This window comes from Megalops cyprinoides, chromosome 10, assembly GCF_013368585.1.
Source record: "Megalops cyprinoides isolate fMegCyp1 chromosome 10, fMegCyp1.pri, whole genome shotgun sequence".
Classification (NCBI taxonomy): domain Eukaryota; kingdom Metazoa; phylum Chordata; class Actinopteri; order Elopiformes; family Megalopidae; genus Megalops; species Megalops cyprinoides.
This window is the reverse complement of record NC_050592.1, coordinates 11486163-11502640: the sequence shown is the minus strand read 5'-3', so window position 1 is coordinate 11502640 and position 16478 is coordinate 11486163. Positions and strand designations below refer to the sequence as shown.

The 16478-nt window shown below is 39.8% G+C and overlaps 2 protein-coding genes across 3 annotated transcripts; one reads left to right on the top strand and one right to left on the bottom strand.

The window, feature by feature from the left end:
* Window positions 1-5360: 5360 nt before the first annotated feature.
* tmem79b (transmembrane protein 79b) lies at window positions 5361-9501 on the bottom strand. The gene is made up of 5 exons (XM_036539144.1): window positions 9421-9501; window positions 7936-8734; window positions 7329-7523; window positions 6946-7168; window positions 5361-6646 (listed from the first exon to the last, which is right to left on the bottom strand). The coding sequence occupies exons 2-5, from the start codon at window positions 8597-8599 to the stop codon at window positions 6445-6447; spliced, it is 1284 nt and encodes a 427-aa protein (XP_036395037.1). The 5' UTR covers window positions 8600-8734; window positions 9421-9501; the 3' UTR covers window positions 5361-6444.
* Window positions 9502-11052: 1551 nt separating this feature from the next.
* LOC118784981 (translocon-associated protein subunit beta) lies at window positions 11053-16478 on the top strand. 2 transcript variants are annotated; one of them, XR_005005257.1, is made up of 7 exons: window positions 11053-11113; window positions 11622-11779; window positions 12410-12508; window positions 12894-13002; window positions 14090-14167; window positions 14769-15604; window positions 16405-16478. XR_005005257.1 is itself a non-coding variant. In XM_036539499.1 (6 exons), the coding sequence occupies exons 1-6, from the start codon at window positions 11099-11101 to the stop codon at window positions 14877-14879; spliced, it is 570 nt and encodes a 189-aa protein (XP_036395392.1). In that variant the 5' UTR covers window positions 11053-11098; the 3' UTR covers window positions 14880-15860. The 2 variants fall into 2 exon arrangements, 1 of the variants encoding a protein (XP_036395392.1); XM_036539499.1 differs by lacking the exon at window positions 16405-16478 and having other exon boundaries at window positions 14769-15860.

The following is a 16478-nucleotide window of genomic DNA, read 5'->3' as shown; positions in this document are numbered from 1 at the left end:
TACTTTGAATTCTAGCAAGTTTTGAATGCTGAAAGTATTTTGCAGTGTGCAGGATGAGTAACTTGAGGTGTGGGAGACGGGTTGAAAAAGTTGGGAGATGTCGGCAAGAATAAGGCAGGCGCAAACACTGTTGTGGCAGTCTTTTGGTTTTGCCTTTAATGACAAAAATAATCCGTTTACGTCAAAAACAACCCAGTAACAATTCAAGGCAGCACCGCATTTCCTACTCTATAGAAACTGACCTAAGAACTCAAAATATTATAAAACCACCAGACACATTTTACCTTCACTCAGAAATGTATAGAGAGCAAAAGCATCCACAGTCCTCCCTCAACATTGACCTTTTGTTTACTGTCAATAGCCAGGTTTGATGGGGAAAATACATACCTAATTGCTATTGTACATTGTTCTTCACTTTGAGTAACAATTCTAACAGAGTATTGCATTTTTCACATCACAATTTCAGCCACCACTGAAATGAATGAAAGATAATACTTAAAGTTGTTACTCAAAGTTAAGGACAAAGTGCAATGGCTGTTGCAGTGAATACCTACTGCCATTCATACAGGTAATTATTTACAGATGCTGGACTACACCCAGTTTTTTATGGCATAAATTGCCACAAAGAAATTATACATTTCTAATTTGGCAAATTATGCCATGTGACATGCATAGAATTAATGTGATTACATGGCTTCATTCACAGGAGAAATTGGCTCAGCCTGAATATCTTGCACATGTATCAAATGCTCTTTTCTCTTGTATCTCTATGAAATGTGAAGTAAGGCATTATGAAGGGGGAAAATGGACAAAATGAACATCATTAGTAAAAAGAATGAACTTGAGTTCATTTCACCAAGGGTTTAACTATTGAGGTAATGTATAATGAAACAAATTTAAAAAGAAAACGGCTATAGATAAAAAAGAGAAGAACACATCCTCAGGACAATTATCTCACTATAAGACACATTTGGGTGTTAAGCCATCACCAGTGTAATGCTATCATGAAGGGGGGTCATATAGTTAAGGGTAGCTGTAAGAGGGAAAGTGCAAGTTGTTTAAAATCCAAATGCTTCCAATTGTAAATAGTGTAATTAAATACAGTGTAGCTGCTACTACAAATAAGTATCTAAATACAAGTAAGACAAAAACAAAGATCTTTGCAGATATGTCACTAAATACTACAGAAACAAGTGCAAAAGAAATTGTCAAACGGGTACCAATACAGTGCTGAAAGAATCAAACCGTAACATCTATATATATATATATATATATATATATATAATAAAATAAACCTTTTGTTGGGGCACACAGCATAATTATTACAGTAGTGAGTGCCAAAAGTGATTCCTCATTCAAACCAAGGGGTTTTAAATGAAGGTATCCATTATCATTGCTTACTCACCTGCTTGATGGTCTTACTCAGAGCAGATTATAAAGTTCTCATGGCACAATATATGGTGCTTATCATAATAAAAATTGCCGATGTAGCAGTCTTGATCATACAATAAAATAAAAAGTTACACATGCTATAATGAAACCTCACAAAAGTTAGATCACGCCTAACATATCTTATTTTCTAATCAAAGGCTTACTCATCCAATCGGTCAGATACTTGATCTCAAAGCACAGAAAATCCCCTTCATGATGGCAGTGTTGCACTTAAGGTGGCTTAGCACCAAGGCTCATTTTCATTGCCTTTTTTTTCGGTGTTCAGAAATAAACCTGAACGAGATGCACTAATGAGTTCCTCCAACTGAAACATTTGCTGGGTGCACCAGCTTTTTTTTAAAATTGGTTTCTCGAAACAAACGCCATTTCATTTTGTTCCCTTGAACACTGTGAATATCCAGGAGAAGCTGATTTGGAGCAGGTGTTGGGGAAGATGCATGTGTAGTTTGAATATGGCACAGCTGCATCCCTTTTGTCCCCGGGATTGCAGTGTAAAATTGAAAAGAATTCCATGCAGTGGCAGAAAGGACAAAAACAGACATTAATATCAGCAGGATATTCACAGCATTCGATTCTGACAAATCCACGCTCTGTGTGTATCTAAACATGGATTCATAGTTTTAGAAACTATAAGCAACATATCCAAAGAAGAACATCTGGAGCTTCACTTGAACTCTTGCAAACTAGAAACATGTGGATATCCTCAGTTTGAAAAATATTAAATATATACATGTATTCAGTTTCCACAAGTGTGTGACGGCATTGCAAGTATGCAACAACTGTGGCTTGTGTCCATAGTTTTAGCTGCAGGGGAAATCGCAGAGGTTCAACCCTGGGCTCTCTCCCCTGTCTCAGGGTCAACGCCACTGTCCAGTTCTGAAACAAAATAGACCGTATCAGATTAAAAAGAGAAATATGACAGAGGAAGGAAATTCCTGAGGACACGGAGGGATGGCCTATGAGAAGGAAAGAGATCACATGAGAAGGAGTTTTGAGACAGACATGGAGTCTACCTTTAAAAATACCTCCAACCAAACCAAATCAGAAGTGATGTGTGCAGCCACTGAAAAAAAACAATTGGGTGAAATCAAGTCAAAGCAATGCTAATTGTGTGTCTTGAAAGGGGTATTCCTCAGGATAATCAGCATATTGTGTTAGTTTCACAATTTAATTGTGGAATACGAAGAGCTGAATTGCATTTATTGAAACTGGAGAGAGGAAAATGCCATACTAATGCTAAATAACTACTAAATAACCATGGTCCACACAGCTGATCACATGACTTACCCATGCTGGCACCACAGCTTAATGCAGAGAGGTTCTGTTGGTGCTGGGGGGTCAAGACTGAGGGCACAGAAGCAGAAGTGGATGAGGCAGAGGGGAGGGCATAGCAACCTGCCTGGGGTTCAAGCGGGCTCAGATGGTCTGTGTCCATGGCTGCTGTGTTTTGGAGAGGGAACAGAATGGGCGAGGACAGGGGGAAAGTTACTAAGGGAGACAGAAGGCACAAAAGGGTATGGTTAGGATTTGCCATTTCCTTTGTCTTTTATCAAACAGAAAACTGTTAACTCTTTTAGTACTGATTTTTAATGAAGAGATAATCATTAAAAACATTATCAGCTATATCATGAATAATATTTGTTCTGTTCAGGTCCCAATTAATTGTACTCTTACAATGTAGGCTTAAGTCCATTTAGTTGGTTTAATAAGGTGTTTTCTGCCACAAAATGATTGTGAACATAGATGAAACTACTCTCATCAAAGACAATGTCACAGTAGCCCTGCCACCTTCACCTACATATGAGCATTTTTTTTTTTACTTGTGTCATGAAGTATTGCAGGCTGCTCAACATGAGCGTCAGAAAAATCAGCCAGAGGTTGTACAGCCCACTAAATGTGTGTCACCACTGGTGTCAAGATAATAAATATGTGTTTTCATTTTCTCTTTGCTGCCAGCTTGTGTTCCTTGAGGTTTCAGGCGGAGCACAGAGGGACTTACATTGTTCTTGTGATTGGTGGAGGCAGCAGGTGGGCTGAACAAAGGCCGCTTGGGGGCAGGGCTCTGAGTAGACCACAGCAGCTCCACAATCTTCCTGGGGCACAGCTAAGGCAGGCTGATCAGTGAAATGGGCCCAACGTTCCCCTGTTTTTTGACTAGGAACATTTTCGATGTCTACAGATTGAACAAATAAACGAAAAATATATCCAACGTGCTTAAGCAATGTCAGATTCTGACAATATCCACAGAGCGTAAAAACTGCAAAATACAAGTACGATAGGTCGACTGATCATGCTAAAATTAGGGTCATTTCGGATTTTGCGTTTTTTTCCTGTATGTCCTGTATGTGATTAACTGCAACGTTACACGTTAACACATATTACATTTTATATTAACCGATTCTCACAGACTGGACAGAAGATGATGATTTTCATCCAGTTCCACTTTAAATAGGCAGAATGCTTTCATTTTCGGAACAACCCAAAACTTCCTCAGATTTAACCATGCAGCGATTCGAACAGGGAATATTCTGTATTCGAGTGGTTCATTTACTTCTGCTTCTGGTGACTACAGAACATCAAGTTTGCAACCATGTGATTGTAACCATGCTACGCACTGTACATAAATTATACAATACTGTGCAACTAGCTTGTACGACCAATAAAAACGCTTTTTCTGGGAATGGGATTTAAAAATCCAGCACTTATTTTTGTTTGCACACAGTTTTCAAAAGCATTTGCCCAGAAATACCAACTTTAGGGAGGCTATACGACCCACTGCTTTTAAGGATTCAATTCGAAACTGGGCAGCGAAAACAATCGGACAGCCGTGACGTTCGGTTCAACACCAATGACACTTGGCATAAAAGTCCATTTATCAGACGTGAATCATTATGCACATTATTTGCAACGAGTTGGATTCTTTATTTTGAAAGAATTTTCTTAGTCCTTGTTTTCAGTACAAATAAACATAGTATTTAAGGGAACTAGCCAAATACATAGCATAACTTCCTGGAGTTCCTCATTAATTATTTTCAGCAGGAAGTTTATTAAAATGAATGGTTTTCAATTGTTTGTAAATCTTCCGGCTACTCACGGTATCTTGTCTTACCGTAGCACTTGTTTTTCCTTAGTTTTCGGAATGGGCAGTTTTCTCTAATCCGGAGAAGGCAGGCATTATGCTTCCTTCGACCCTGCGTGGCTGCCATTCCTGCCTCCCTCCCCTACCTACCTACGCGCACTTGGCTTGGTTACTACCGTCCTACCAGAAGCGCTTCCACTGTTTGTTCTCCCCAAGAGACCCCTTGCCTACACGAAGCCCCCCGAGGAGTACTATGCAGACTCCTAACCGCACAATGAGGACGCCCCGGCAGCAGACGGGATCCGATTTTTTCCCCTCCGACAGGTATAAAATAGAACCCGTTCCTCCTGTTTGTATCCTGACGTCACAACCAACTACCCTATACCTTGTTTACGCGGAGCATAAAAGTAGGTGCAGGTTACGCTAAAGCTGGTACATTTCGATGGGTAACAGCTCGTCCAGGGTTCATAGTTGACCTGTTTATTTCAGACTGTAGATTAGATAAGTCGAATATAGTCCTTGCTCCCGTATCCGGTTTAGACAGTGTAAGAATTACCTGTTTTTTCTCTTGAACTTATCAGTGATGCCTATTTGAATGAATTTATCTGACATAAATTGTTGTGAATATAACCTAACATTTTACACTGTAGAAAGGCTGTGTTTCCAATTATAACTCACAAATACCTGAACAGATGTATTGATCGAACTTGTCAAAGAACCCACAGAAACTTGTACGTTTATTCGTTTCTGAACAATATAAGTTAGAAAAAAAAGTTTAAGGATGCTCCAAACACAAGATGGTAAAAAGATAAAGATCAGTAAAGTTCACAAAAAAAAAATACTATAAGCTGTTTTAATTACCATGCCACCAAAATGTTTTCAGTGTAGTGTCTCATGAAGATACACATTTGTTTCATTTTTTCAGTTAACACCTTTGCAATCCTTTACAGAATTATAACTCCTAATAATGTGCAGATAAGACAGATTTGACTATTTAAGTAATTTCCATCACTATTATGTATTTTAACATGAGCTGTAATTTTAACATGCGTTGCGTGGAAAATGAGAGTTTATTGGGTATTCAGCCTTCTGGAATATTGCATTGTGGTATACCCAGATAAGGAAACAGGTGGGGCACTTTAAGGTATAAAAGGGTGCCTCATGCCACTATTGAGAGATGCAAGCTTCCTTTGGCCCCACTTACCCAATACAATCCCACAATAGCATTTGCTTTTCATCTGTCTGCCAGAGCCAGAAGAAAATCATGCTAAAGCAGCAGGAAGAATTTGGTAAATATCATAGTGTGAAGCTATACAGTCCAGAGTAGCCCAATCCTGTCTTATAGATTCATATAGTGTGCATTTATGCATATAGGAAATAGTATAGGGTCACTTGAAGCCCATTTCATCGAACATGACATTGAAACCATACTGGCCCTCTTGTCTACAGTAAACTTCCAGCCAATCCTCACTCAAGAAAATATAGATTGACACAATATAACCTATGTATATAGTATATAACATTATATAACTGACCAATGTGACATTTTACAGTTAGGGTGGGTAAAATGTATTCAAATTCAGATGACTTGCATATTTGTTCATATTTGTGCATATTACATTGTCATATCAGCCTAGATTGTCAGAAAGTTGACCCAAATGAGAATAAAAAAAAAATCACCAAGTCACTGTTAATAACACTTAAACCTGAAAACTGGAAACAAACAGTTACCATCATTTCCAAGAATGTAATCCAATTGATTTTGAGATGATTTCACTTTTAGTCCACAAGACTGCAGGACAATCTGGTCCAACAATTCCTATTTCAAAACATTCTAGTCAGCTCTTCTCAAATCCACTTAACATTAATTTAGTCCTCTCCTCTCCAGTTCAATTCCAACATTCCTCCTTATGCTACCCCCAGAATCTTTGCTGAGGGATTGAAGGTGGTTCAGGAGTGGGCAGGTCCTCCAGAGCAAAGATGCTGCCCCCTGAATCCATTGTGAAGATGAAGTACAGGTTGGCTCCAAGCATGGCCAGCGTCGGCAAGAAGGAGAAGCCGAAACCCACGCCCCGCACGCTGCTGCCCATAGTCACAGATGCCCAGTAGATAAGCCTTTGGGTTAGAATGGAGAATGACATCATCAGTTACACTTTTCACTTTTTACCTTGCTCTTTGGCAGGGTACATTCATATTTTCTAAGTATTAATGGGAATTGACATTTTTCAATTATCGAAGTCATTTCAATAATAATAAATGAATACTACTACTAAAAAGGTTTTATAGGCATGACTACAACCACTTTACACACAAACAATGAACAACTACTAATATTAATCACCCAGGACACGGGTGTATGGCGTATAAACAGAAAAATTCAATGGTATGTTTAGTGTGTTGGTGTAGTGTGTTACCTGCCAAAAGCGAAGATAATAGTCAGCAGGGGGACCAGTTTGAGCATCTCTTGCCTGAGGTAAGTTGCCATGACAGCCAGCTGCAGGAAGTAGAGGAGGAACAGGGAGAGGGAGTCGCTGACGTACTGCCGATGGACGCTCACCTCCCTGCCCTCCGCCTTACCCTCACATCTGGGCTTCACCGAGCAGAACCGCAGCCGAGACACGCCCAGCACCAGCATGCCTATGGGAAGTAGGCGGGCAAATGAAAATCACAATCAGTCCACCTAACATTCAGTCCCTATGCACCTGTTAATTATCTGGCAGAGTGCAAGAACAGAGATAAAACTGAACTCCCAACGATCTAGATACGATCATTCCAGCAGTGCAATTCACACCCTTACCCAGTACTATAGGAACCGTGGCAAAAACCGAGCATCGCAAAATGTAGATCAGCCTTTGGGGAGCAGTGTGGAGCAGCGGGGCATCAAATGGCAGGAAGACATAACCGCCCCACACAAGAAGAGGGAAGATCAAGGCTGCCATGAACACTGACACGCCAACTTTCAATGCATCACGGTCACCACTGCTGCACGCACCTAGGAGAAAGAAATGCCTTACCAATTTTGGGTGGAATGCACAGAGAGATTGTGAAGATTAAAATTATGTCTGCTTAGTGCACTCAAGTCCTGGTTACCAAAGCTCAGTACCCTTCCAAATGTGCAACAGTAATGCTTATTTTATGTCACTATTTAGTATTATTGCACACTTGAATGTGCCTTACTTTGAGCAGAGTAATAGTCGTTAGTCTTGCAAATTTTCTGACATCCTTAACGATGTTAGCGCTATTAGTGTTGCGATCAAAGAGGTGAGGAATTTTTGAATTTGTATTGATGTTGAAATTGTTGTCCTGTATAGTTGTATAATTGATGATTTGTCTTTCTAATTCATATTTATTTGTATTAGTATTTAGTGTTGCAGTGTCAATGTTGGTATTGTGCAGGTAGTTACATTTTGGTGTCTCCACAGGCCATTCATGGTAGTAGCCATCTGGTGGGGTTCCATGGGGGCCAAGGAAGGGACTCTTCTCTGTGTGTCCTTCCCAGAGGGGCACGCTCTCTCCGTGGGACTCAGGCTTGCCGGAGGAGTTAAGGATGGTAATCCTGGGACTGAAGACCCGAGCGGCTTTCTCTGGCATCGAGTTAATCAGGTCATCCCCCTCTGCTGCCGCCCCCAGTTCCAGATGACTCGTTTTCCTTCTTTCCTTCATGCTCGTCTCTCTGTCCCATCCTTCCTCTGGCTCCCTCTCCCGCCCCCCCAGCTCACGCTCACTCTCTGTTCTACTCTCCTGTCCCCTCATCGACGTGCACACAGAATCCACGCTCCCTCTCTCTCCCTGCGTCTCCTTTTCCCCCGCCACTCCTCCACCCTCTCCCAGCACATCATTTCCAACCACGCTCACTTTCTCTTTCCCTTTGCTCTCGGACAGTGGCAGTGTGGAAGGTTCCATCGCAGCAGAGCTGACCACTTTTTCCTCCTCATCACCATCTTCTTCCTCCTTCTTCCGATCTGCCTGTTCAGGTTTTCCCAGTGTTTGAGGTTCTGCTATGGCTCCACTAGTTTTGGAGGCTGCTGCGCTGCCTGGCTCCAGGTTTGTCAAAAGGATTTCAGGCATTGTGATCTGTTTATATAAGCGAACCTCTCCCTCTGTATTCAAAATTATTGTTTAACTTAATTCCTGTAGGTTTCCTCCCCACAAGATGACAATCTTGTCTTCTTTGTCACTTCCACATTCTACTCCTTTTTCTCCCTGCAAAGTGTGGTAAAAGAAAACAGGTATGCCGTATGTCTGCACAGTCAATTCCACTATCTATTGTTCAGTTGTTTTTAAGTCATAATTAGACATGAACAGCACTGCACAGACGTGTTATTTATTCAGATGGCTTGTCCTTTTGTGCGCCTGTCCCTTGATCTCTCTCACACCCCCACACAGGTTCTAATACTTTACGGGTGAGGTGACTTGATTTAAAAATGCAGTGTTGTGTGTTTTCAGTCAATCATGGAGCGCACCCTCGTTCTTGTCGACGGCCTACCGAATCCCCGCCTTCCGTTTCAACAGCTGTCTGTGGTTGGCCTAGGTAACCTGCACTCATCAATACACAGTCTGATTTGTGGGAATTCACAACCCGGAAAACATAACTATGCACTTGAAACTTTTTTTTAGTAATTACCAGTTTATTTTTATATCAAAACAATGTTGTTGTTTTTTTCCCAGCGAACTACTGTTGAGTATCAGAGCAATTTTATGCGGAGAAAAATAATGTCAACCTGCGGCCCAAGTAAGTAGAGAGGTAGCGTTTCAAGTTGGGAACGCAGCTTTTCCCGTTTGCTAGCTAGCTAGTCTGCGTTGAAAACGGATGTTGAAAACATTACTTAGCATACAAACATAATAAATATATACACTTTGCAGCTGTAAGCAGGAGCAAAGGATCTTACCGGAGTGTACGAATTCACCTTTCACATAAAATTTTCCTGTAAGTTAACGTGGAAACTGTCGCAGCTGCCGCCGATCTTTTGTTATTGTGAAACTTTCACGGGGGTGGGGGCACAGGTGTGGCCAGGTGAAACGTTAAAGGGGACGTTTTTTCCTCTTATCATATGACGTATGACGTCTGGTTACAGTTCCTAATAGGATATCGTGTATTAGAGGTATTGAAAACTTTTTCACACATTTTCATTCGTTTTCATCAACCTGAATGGATTGATCATTCAGCATGGATGGATACACTTCTGTTCTTTTGTGCTGAAAGTCGCTCTGCATAACAGTGTCTGCTAAATGAGGATAACGTAATGTAATGTAACCTGATGGCTTTCAGTTGTATCATATATTTTTTTGCTTTTATTATTTTTTTTACTCATTAGAGCAAACACTCTCATGGTATATAGCAGTTCTGCTATGGCTGTAATATAATGCATAATCCTTTGTTTGTTAAAAATGAACACATGTTGGTATAGATTGAATATAATAAGTTTTAGGAAGTCCAGACAGGACAGATCAAGCAGTACCATCAGGGAAATATGAGAACTTGGAATATGGGAACTTGCAATTTCACATTAACATTTAGTAATTTAGTATAATGTCATTGACATGAAACTTATATTAAGAAAACATAGAAGCGGAAGATAGTAAGAAGACACAAGATTGTCCAGTTTTGGTTTTTTATTGTGTGGCTTTTAAACTGCATCCAAGTTAATTGTGCTTAAGTGAGGTGAGATACAGAACAGAACAGAACAGAAGTGTATGTTGGTAAAGACTCTTGGTGACATTGTGGTAATTTCTATAGGAAATAAAAAAGGGCATAACTCATTCTCTTGTTAAGGTATGACAGTGTGCCACCTGTCAATCTGTAGCTTGACTAGAGATACTTGCTCTCTGAATCTCTGTTTTCTCAAATTTTTCTCAAAAAAATACATCTACTAAAGTAGATGTATGTCACATATTTAGCTGATGAGTACAATAGTTATCAATACTGTTTTTATTTTGTAGAAAAACCCACACACTGATTGAGATTTACATTTACATACATTACAGATCTCCCAGACTCTGCCCCAACACTGTAAAAAGGGAAGAAATATAAAATTGGGGGCAATTTCCTGTTTGAATTGCTGTCTTTAAAATAAGTAAGCAGAAATGAATCCTCATCATAACAAATTGTTTTGTATACTTTATTCATATCAGAGACACTTTACTTGTCCCTAGTGAAACTGACTGAAGTGAAATCCAGTGAATCCAGTCTCTGGAGAACTGTTTCCCAAGCAGGGGCTTGGGTCAGTGCCATAGAGTTTAATGTTCTTATAGCCTATGACATATAACCTCATCTTTAATAACAGTGAAAAAATAAACACAGACAACAATAATGGTAATGCGTAGTGACTGACGTAATGCTGGTTTTGTGCAAGATCTCATCTCATTCTGTGGTCGATTGGTTCATTTACGTCTGCTTCTATTGACTATATTATGAGGTGCACTATGTTATACTTAACTATTTTGACCCTTTCGATATTCCCTACTTCCTTTGCCGTCGCTTCTCAAAGCGTCAGAAAATACGATTGCCTCGTATATACGTTTGCGACGCTGCAATGTAAGGGTCTGGGGCTGATTCTTAACCAAGATATGGAAATGGTGCCGGTAAGCGGATCATAGATCTCAAAATAATCAGATCCCTACCCCTAAAGCACGCAGAATGACACAACAGAAAGGTCGCGAACGTAGCCATGCTAACTAATTTGTTTAGTAGCTATTTTGCGTATACACGTAAACGCACTATTCTGCTTACATCCTTGCTTGTGTCTTAAACTTTCACCTTTTCTGCAGTAGACTGGCATGGTAGCTACCTGTGCCTGGTAATCTGTTGCTCGTTCGCTAGCTGTATGTAGAATGGGTTAGCTACCTTGTTCAACTGAGATAAATCTTAGATAACATCAATCTGTTTGCTAGCTGCCTAGAATAGCTAGTTAATATGATGTAGCCAAGAGAGAATTGCTAGTCTTGATCTAGCCAGACTAGTTAGGTACATGGAAGTGCGTTGAAAAGGGGCTGAAATTGGGTTCTCCGCTTGTAAACTCGTGAATTGTGTATTTATGCTTGCCGATGCAATTTATTGGGTCCTCTAATTGCACTTATCTTTCATCTGCAGATGTGGGCGTTGTGTATATTTGCGTTACTGGCAGTGCTTGGCCATGTGGCGGGAGAAGAAGGCGCTCGGTTGTTGGCCTCTAAGTCTCTTCTGAACCGCTATGCTGTGGAAGGACGCGACCTCACTCTGCAGTACAATATCTACAATGTCGGGACCAGGTACTGTTTTAGGGTTAACGATATGAAAACCTGATTAGTATCAGTTACAGTACCAACACATACACCACACTGTGTGCATGTGTTGTATTGTCCAATACACTGTGTTGATTGCCCCTTGTACTTACATCCTTCTATTCTAATCTGCTGTAAAAAAAAAAAATTAAAATTACATTATTGCCATTTAACAGGCACTCTTATCCAGGCTGAGTGCATCTAAGAAGGTGTTGTGAAAAGTTGTACAAACAGGATACCACTAACCACATGTGAACAAGTGTCTCAGCCAAACAGGGCAGAGATCACAAGTGCGTGCCTAGATCAACATGTACGCGCAATACAGTATACAGCACAGAGGGATTGCAAACACAATGCTGACACATGCCTTGGAACTGAATTTAAATTTAATTTCAAACAGCTTCATCAAGCGGCAAAATCAACGGTAGACTGAGAGAGAAAGAGACTGTTGAACTTTCTGATGCAGTCTGGAAGAATGACATGCATTTCTTCTGCACTAACACCACAGTTTAGTTATGCAGTATCCACTATAGTGAGGAGGCAGTCTGCGGTGTAGTGTCCTGTATAAACATTTCTGAACTGGTGTCTTACCTTGCTTTTTTTTTTTTTTCTCAACAGTGCTGCCCTTGAGGTTGAGCTGTCTGACAACTCTTTCCCCCCTGAGGATTTCGGCATAGTTTCTGGGATGCTTAATGTGAAGTGGGACAGAATTGCCCCGTATCCTTAAACATATATACATGGTGTTTGTCTGTAATGGGTTCTGCTGAGGCTGAGCTGAAGAATTCAGTGTATTTTCTGTAAGTCTCCCCATTTGTACTTACTATATCTGTCAGTCCTATCCTTCATCTATAATGTCTCTTTTAATTCTTCCTCCATGTTTCTGTTTTCCATCTCTACCCCTTTGCCTGTGCTGTGTTTATGCCATTCTTATTGATGCCTCATGATGTATCTCATTTCTTTTGTCTTCCCTATGTTTGATCTGTGTCATTCATCATCTGCTGTCTTTTTCCCAGCAGATGTGTCAGGTCTGTCCTTCATTTGATATTTATGTTCTGTTTAGTTACCCTCCTACCCTCCTACCCTCCTTAACCCAATCCCCCAGTGCCAGTAATGTCTCTCATACTGTAGTCCTGCGCCCCCTAAAGGCAGGATACTTCAACTTCACCTCTGCCTCGGTCAGCTACCTTGCCCAGGAGGGAGGACAGGTTGTGGTAAGGGACCCAAAAGCTCTTCAACAAATGCTAACATGGCCAAATGAGGCTTCTGGTAATAAATCCTCTGTACAAAAAAAAAAAAAAACAATTACCCCATATAAAAAGGCCACTAATGTACACTTAGTGTATGCTGCCATCAAGTTAGCACATATACAAGTGCACAAAAAATATCAACATTTTTTTAATGCTGTAACAGATCATTGGTACTCATATATAAGTGATACTTAATATGTTTTTGACCAGATAATACCCATTATATCTGCTCTCTTCATATTCAGTTTGTGCCATAGTTGTGTACTATACCAGTCAAAAGTTGGGACACACCTGATTAAGATAATGCGAAACATGCATTCAAAGACATTTTTATCATAAGACTTATGCTTAAATGCTTGAAATTTGTGTCTTAGACATCAACTTTTCAATTTATATTTGTCTGTCAAACGCATTTGTTGTTTCGATTATTAAAGAACTTTGTCATGTTGTATAAAGTTTGGCTCAAATAAAGCTACACCTTAAGTCACTTAACACTGAATGTGATAAAACCACAGTGTAATTTAGCAACTGTACCATGTGTTGCCTATTGTTTGAAAATGAGTTTTTCAATGCGACTTTACTCCAAAATTAGTATTTGCCCTGCTGCATCTTGCGTTTTATTTTGTCTGTTGTAGGATATTTGAGTTTCCACCGCCTTTCTGAATATAGTATAAGTCTCCTACTGATAGGGATAGGTACGGTAGTATGCCACCATATCTTGATTTGGATGGATAACATAACATACCTACTATTACAGTAATTTAGCATGTTGTGTTTGCATATTTAATCCAGCATTTTATGTGATATGTTCTCAATTGATCAGTTATACAAAAGTTCATGTTCATCAGCAGTACTTGATAACCACATTCATTTTAAAGTTGTTACATTTGAAAAATACTTCCTGGCTGAGAATCTTTCATATGCCAACTGTTAAAGAAAAGGTCTTAATCACAAATATTTAAGTGTCACATTCATCTCATTTTGAAATGCCCACAATGCACAATAACTGTCTTACCTCTTGTGTTTCTTGCCTCTTTTTTCCTTACTTCAGGTGGGCTACACCAGCGCCCCAGGTCAGGGTGGGATCCTGGCACAAAGGGAGTTTGACAGGCGTTTCTCTCCTCATTATGTAAGTGACAGTCAGCACTCCTGTTTCACAATGTAGAAATTTCTGCATGTACCATGAAGAAACTACATTCCAAAGACTTTTCTTTTTGCCGGGTAACAAATACAGTTCACATTATCCTCTGCAAAACTGCAGTTAACAAACTTCCTGAAATGCCAAATTTTTAATAAGCTTCTTAGGAAACAAATCCTACAAAAAAACAAATTCTACAAAACTGAATGTCCTTGTTTTGAATGGAGAGGGGTTTGTTGCTTTTTAAGATCAACTGCTTTTTGGTAATAGAAAACTGATATGAATCACTGCTCTTCATTAACACCATTGCGGAGGTACACTGCACACTTGGTGGAAGGTGAGGCATTGTCAAAAGTCCAGAAGAGACTGAACTTGGAACGTTGTCAGAGTTGGTCTTTATTTGGTCGTATGATTCCAGAGTGTGGGAACTCATGCTGACCACATGGCATTTCACTGGGCCAGGAGCAGCATGATGTGTCCTGTGCTGTGAAATTTTGAAGCATGGTCAGATTTAGGTTCACCCAGAAAAACCAAGCAGTGAACCCACAGCAGTTATGTAATTGAGTGTGGCTGCTGTCGTCCCTCTCTCCAGCTTGACTGGGCAGCATTTGGAGTGATGACTTTGCCCTCAATTGGCATCCCTCTACTGCTCTGGTACTCCAGCAAGAGGAAGTATGACACACCCAAGACTAAGAAGAATTGAGCTCCCATTCTTCTAAGGGGGTAATGGAGATAGAGAGGAAGGGTGAGAGTGGGGCATGAAGTCATGAAATCAGAGGGAAAAAGTATTGAGAATTAAGAGTAAGTCAACCTTTTCGGGGTGCGTAAATGCAAAATGTGACTGATATGGAAGGGTGGTTAAAACAACTGCATTGGTCTCTCCTGGGTAAGTTGAGAAAGGTTTTGAGCGTAATATTGGTAAATTTATCATGTTGTCTTACTCTTGGTTTGTTTCCAGCAAGCCTAGTAAAATCAAATGGGGCACAAAGAGTATGAGGAAATGGTTCATTTAAATGGTGTGGATACCGTACATTAGTTAGGAAATGATACTCGTTAAGTTTCCCTTTATTTATTTATTATTATTATTATTATTAATTAATTATTTATTTCCTTATTATTATTAAATGGATTTGTATCCTATTGTGAAAGGAATATGACCAGAGGAATTGAGATTATGGCTGTGAAGTTGTGTTGTCTCAAGTTGTTCTTGTCATTTAAAATAAAGATAGGGGTCACATGGGTATTTTTATTGTTATATTCAAAAATTCCATCGGTACCTGTGTATTTTCTTTTCTTGGCTTATTCTTTACTGCTTTTTTTTACTTTTAATCAGGTAGGCCTTGTGGGAAAAGGCTGAAAATGAAAGTGAGGGTGGTGGGGGAAGTGGGGGGCAGAGAGACTTATGCACAATGAGGAAAGGAAACAAAGGTGATTGACTGAATAAGACAAAAGCTGCTACTTTTGTTCAAATTCATAGATATTCACCATGTTTTACACCATGGCAAAACAACCAGCATGACTTCTTTGCATCTATGTCTACTGGGAAAATATTGTTTAATACAAAATCTTAGTAAATTGCACAGATTAATTCAGTTATTTGCCTCAATACACCTAAAAATAAAATTTCCAGTTTCAGGGTTCTTAAAAATGGTTTTATGTTTTTTGTTTTTTGTAACATTGGTATTAAAATGTGTAGCATAGTGGTTAAGGAGCAGGACTCGTAACCGAAAGGTTGCTGGTTCGATCCCTGCTGGGACACTGCTGCTGTACCCTTGGGCAAGGTACTTAACCCACAGTTGCTTCAGTAAATATCCAGCTGTATAAATGGATAACATTGTAAAGAACTGCAACCTATGTAAGTTGCTTTGGATAAAAGCGTCTGCTAAATGAATAAATGTAAATGTATATGTAAAATGTTTCATGCTCAGTTTACATTACATTTAACACTTTTACATTGTATTGGATATTTAAATCTCATAGCAGCACTGCTGGGTGTTGGCTTGACTTAACTCTAAGATGGTGCTTTGAGTGCTACATTGTGTTATGTGAAGACACAATTGCATCTCTTTTTGATTGCATTTACCTAGACTGGAGGTGTTCCCCAGTTGTGTGCAATTGGGTTCCACTACATAAGCTGTCATATTTTAATACTGTCTATAATGAGTTTGATCTCCATCCTCCGGCTGCTCAGTCGCCTGGCCTCTAAATCTGAATTTCAAAACCGACAGAGACTTGGTTAAAGAAACACGGAAGAAATATCGTGGCCACTTCGGTCCCTCCTGTCTGAAGATCATCCAGAAAA